Here is a 5,000-nt window from a genome sequence, read left to right as displayed (position 1 = left end):
TCACAGCCCTACTTCTTGTCCATAATGGACTTCGGGCGTCATCATTTTGACTCTGATCAGGCTGCTCAAAACCTGGTGTGTCCTTCATCTGAACTCTCACCTTCTTTCTTTGATATCTGGCCCTCCTCCACCTCATCTCCTGGCAGCTCTAAGTATGAGTCCACTTCCACATTTCTGAGTAAAATTCCTTCTACCTGACTCAGCCAGCATATCATTCTGTGATAAGACAAGACCTAATGTTCACCTCAAGAGACAGAAGAATGACAATTTTGAAAAACAAAACAAAACAATAATGCAACATGTTTCTTTGAAATACAATACTTAGATTATCTTAAAATAACAGAAAAGACACTGAAGGAGAAACACAAGGGAGGCATAAAATACAAAATGTAAACAAAATTATAAGCAGGAACAAAGAGCTTGAGGCTAATTATAAAAAGGAAAATAGACAAAGAAAATAGAAACACTAAAGAAACTAAGACTATATACAGTGGGGCAAAAAAGTATTTAGTCAGCCACCGATTGTGCAAGTTCCCCCACTTAAAATGATGACAGAGGTCAGTAATTTGCACCTGAGGTACACTTCAACTGTGAGAGACAGAATGTGAAAAAAAAATCCATGAATCCACATGGTAGGATTTGTAAAGAATTTATTTGTAAATCAGGGTGGAAAATAAGTATTTGGTCAATAACAAAAATACAACTCAATACTTTGTAACATAACCTTTGTTGGCAATAACAGAGGTCAAACGTCTACTATAGGTCTTTACCAGGTTTGCACACACAGTAGCTGGTATTTTGGCCCATTCCTCCATGCAGATCTTCTCGAGAGCAGTGATGTTTTGGGGCTGTCGCCGAGCAACACGGACTTTCAACTCCCGCCACAGATTTTCTATGGGGTTGAGGTCTGGAGACTGGCTAGGCCACTCCAGGACTTTCAAATGCTTCTTACGGAGCCACTCCTTTGTTGCCCGGGCGGTGTGTTTTGGATCATTGTCATGTTGGAAGACCCAGCCTCGTTTCATCTTCAAAGTTCTCACTGATGGAAGGAGGTTTTGGCTCAAAATCTCACGATACATGGCCCCATTCATTCTGTCCTTAACACGGATCAGTCGTCCTGTCCCCTTGGCAGAAAAACAGCCCCATAGCATGATGTTTCCACCCCCATGCTTCACAGTAGGTATGGTGTTCTTGGGATGCAACTCAGTATTCTTCTTCCTCCAAACACGACGAGTTGAGTCTACACCAAAAAGTTCTACTTTGGTTTCATCTGACCACATGACATTCTCCCAATCCTCTGCTGTATCATCCATGTGCTCTCTGGCAAACTTCAGACGGGCCTGGACATGCACTGGCTTCAGCAGCGGAACACGTCTGGCACTGCGGGATTTGATTCCCTGCCGTTGTAGTGTGTTACTGATGGTGACCTTTGTTACTTTGGTCCCAGCTCTCTGCAGGTCATTCACCAGGTCCCCCCGTGTGGTTCTGGGATCTTTGCTCACCGTTCTCATGATCATTTTGACCCCACGGGATGAGATCTTGCGTGGAGCCCCAGATCGAGGGAGATTATCAGTGGTCTTGTATGTCTTCCATTTTCTGATGATTGCTCCCACAGTTGATTTTTTTCACACCAAGCTGCTTGCCTATTGTAGATTCACTCTTCCCAGTCTGGTGCAGGTCTACAATACTTTTCCTGGTGTCCTTCGAAAGCTCTTTGGTCTTGGCCATGGCAGAGTTTGGAGTCTGACTGTTTGAGGCTGTGGACAGGTGTCTTTTATACAGATGATGAGTTCAAACAGGTGCCATTCATACAGGTAACGAGTGGGGGAACAGAAAAGCTTCTTACAGAAGACGTTACAGGTCTGTGAGAGCCAGAGATTTTCCTTGTTTGAGGTGACCAAATACTTATTTTCCACCCTGATTTACGAATAAATTCTTTACAAATCCTACCATGTGAATTCATGGATTTTTTTTTCACAGTCTCTCACAGTTGAAGTGTACCTCTGGTGCAAATTACTGACCTCTGTCATGATTTTAGGTGGGGGAACTTGCACAATCGGTGGCTGACTAAATACTTTTTTGCCCCACTGTATATACTGAAACCAAAACTTGAACAGAGAAAAACACTGAATCAAAGACTCATAACAATTAGGCAGTTATTGACTGTAAAGGATTTTCATCCAAGTATTTATAAAAAAAATAATTAGATTCAGTGTGACGTTCATTTGTACAATTACTTTTGAGTCTGTCTAAGTGACTTTTGAACCTTTGGCAATGCAAAGTTGACCACCTCTACATTATCTTTGTGCAGTGGTAACCAGAGACCTGAAGCTACAGCAAGAAGAAGAAGTGCAAACCACATCATATCATTAAAAAGAAAATCAGAGCAAAATACTGGTTGTGGAACACCACGTTGCAACAATCAACAAGCTCCTCAACAAGCCTTTCAACCCCACCTTTAAAAGCTAGGAAGTAAGATTTGCACCAACCTGCTCCACTAAATGTGGAAATAATTAACAAAGGTCTTCCAAAGTTGATATTCTCAAGCTCTCTTACACTCAGGCATTTTTACACAGCAAGCCCTCCTTAGTGACTTACAGTAAGTGCAATCACAGAGCTTGGTGGTTATCCCTGAGGGTGTAGGGTCTATATATGGACATCCTCTTTCCCTCTACATCCCAGAACCAGACCTCACTTTCCTGTTTAGTGAGAAAAGAAACTATTCACTGTCAGAGCTGACCAATCAGCAGACATCTACTCAAATGTCTGACCAATAAGCCTGCAGACAGAAAGAGAAAGTAACCCAGTGTATATAAGAACTGCCTTCATGGCAGTTTGGTTAGCAGACATGTGGTACAGCAGAGAGCAGCGCTTGACAGGGAAATCAGGAGCTATGAAGCGGCTGGCAGAAAATATTAAGGTGCTTTACATCGCCAGTGACTGTATGGAGCCTTATGTTGAGGTAAGATTACTCTGCTGAATGTATTCGTGTTAGGAGGTTCTGTGGAGGTTCAAATGTGTTCTGTCACCATGCATTGCAGTTTTGTTGCCATTCAATAGTTCTGGTTTTGTGGTTTAAATGATTTGCAACCTTTGTACTTAAGGCCATTAAACTTATATATGTAATGCAGTAAAAACTTCCCAAATAACAAATAAAAGGAGAGCAGTGGATAGCAGTGTAACATGATGACACTTTTTCTGCTTGCCTCCTTCAGATCATCACAGTGAAAGAGTCCAAACGCTGCCAGAGTCTGTGCAGCTCAGACGCCTCCGAGGTAGAAGAGCCCGAGTACCTGCTGGAAGTTGATGATGATCTTCCTGTCCTCACTGACCAGAGTCATCTGCTAGATGACTATCACCTAGAAAAAGTAAATAACACTCATTTATATATATGTGTGTGGATCACAGCTATCAAAAACAATCATCTAAACCAGGGGTGTCAAACTCAAATACACAGTGGGCCAAAATTCAAAACTGGAACAAAGTCGCGGGCTAACGTTAATATTTATTGAAATATATTTATTCCTCCAGATATAAGAATGAATCTTTTCTTATGGACTCAAACACGTTTTGCTGAAAAACTGAATATGGAACAAGCAAAGCTTAATACTAAACAATATATATATTAGCTGTATAATACCAATTGTACAATTGTTTAGATGATTTTCTGCGTCACCATCTCCAAATTTACAACTAAAATTTCACAACAGTCATTATTTATGACATAAGCGGCAGCATTGCCTGGAAGTTGTGCTCAGACCGTAAAGTTTTTTATGCAAATTGTAGACAGTCAAGCAGAAGAACAGTGTTGATTTTAGATGGAGTGACGCATTAGTCTTGTCAGGACAGGATCTGATGAGCAACTCTTTGTCAAACAGCTTGCTGTTCACATGCCAGCAAGGACCCGGGGTTATCAATGGCAGCTGGTCTACAGCACAGCCGTCCATGGGAGCAGCCTGAAGACTCTGTACAGGAACATGGCTGAGGTGGACAGCCCTGTGCTGCTGGTGGTCAAAGACATGCACAAAAAGGTTTGTATCCTGCTCTTTAGTCTCCAGCACTTTTCTGTACCAAGAAAATGAGACGGATTCCTCCATTACCAGCATCTCCTTTAACAAACTGGTGTCTTGGTGTATTTTCAGGTGTTTGGGGCTTTTTCTTCAGATCCATTCAGAGTCAGTAAATACTGCTACGGTACTGGAGAAACCTTCTTGTTCAGCTTCAATCCCGACTTCCAGGTAAGAGTTGAACTTTTATTAATGTTTTACCTCTAGTCTATTTACAGGATGATTTTTCATGAAATTATTTCACTTATTGTAGAAATCTGCACAGAGTTTAAGATGTTTTTATGTCTTTGTTATCTAGGTATACAAGTGGAGTGGGGTGAACTCGTACTTTGTGAGTGGAAACTGGGATTCATTGCAGCTCGGTGGAGGAGGGTAAGTTATACAGTTATTTATTTATTTTCCTATCAGTGAGTTTTCAAAGATCTGATATTAAAGTTCTATTGTTCTCTCTGTCTTTAGGAGTGGCTTTGCCCTGTGGCTGGATGCTGATCTGTACCGTGGTTCAAGCTTTTCCAGTCCAACTTTTCACAATGCACCTCTCTCCGCAAATGAGGACTTTATTGTACAAGACCTGGAGGTCTGGACTGTGCAGAATTGACTGTGAACATCTAAAAAGCCGAGCTAAAAACAAAGCAGGACCTGTTGTTCTGTGTGGAGCTCCCAGACTTCAAGACGTGTGGGCCGTTTAGCCACTACTGTACGTATCCTGATGGTGCGTCTGCTGTCGTCTGTGCACATGGTTCAGAGTTCCTCTTGTACAGTTTGAAGCTTGCTGACGGGGAAGCCACTGTAATGGGATTCAAGAAAGAGTCTGTTTTTATTTTATTTTTACATCAATGCGAGGCGTGTGTGCCGTTTAGTCACTCAGATGTGCAGATGGAGCATTTGCGGATTTTAAAAAACAGCATTGAATGATAAGTCTACAGCTACTGT

General features: G+C 41.8%; 1 protein-coding gene across 1 annotated transcript in view; it reads left to right on the top strand.

Annotated features, from left to right (window-relative positions):
• The first annotated feature begins 2,821 nt into the window (after nt 1-2,821).
• LOC309717714 (TLD domain-containing protein 2-like) overlaps nt 2,822-5,000 on the top strand; it is a 2,730-nt gene continuing 551 nt past the window's right edge. The window contains exons 1-6 of the mRNA XM_082552494.1: nt 2,822-2,962; nt 3,216-3,368; nt 3,879-4,031; nt 4,143-4,238; nt 4,366-4,439; nt 4,527-5,000. The exon at nt 4,527-5,000 is cut by the window's right edge and continues 551 nt beyond it. Of these exons, the coding sequence (XP_082408620.1) occupies nt 2,828-2,962; nt 3,216-3,368; nt 3,879-4,031; nt 4,143-4,238; nt 4,366-4,439; nt 4,527-4,665 (750 nt within the window). The 5' untranslated portion in view covers nt 2,822-2,827 and the 3' untranslated portion in view covers nt 4,666-5,000. The remainder of the gene's footprint in view (nt 2,963-3,215; nt 3,369-3,878; nt 4,032-4,142; nt 4,239-4,365; nt 4,440-4,526) is intronic.

This window comes from Aulonocara stuartgranti, assembly GCF_965226115.1.
Source record: "Aulonocara stuartgranti genome assembly, chromosome: 11".
NCBI lineage: Eukaryota > Metazoa > Chordata > Actinopteri > Cichliformes > Cichlidae > Aulonocara > Aulonocara stuartgranti.
Note: the sequence above shows the minus strand (reverse complement) of the source record. Positions and strands in the feature narration are given on the sequence as shown.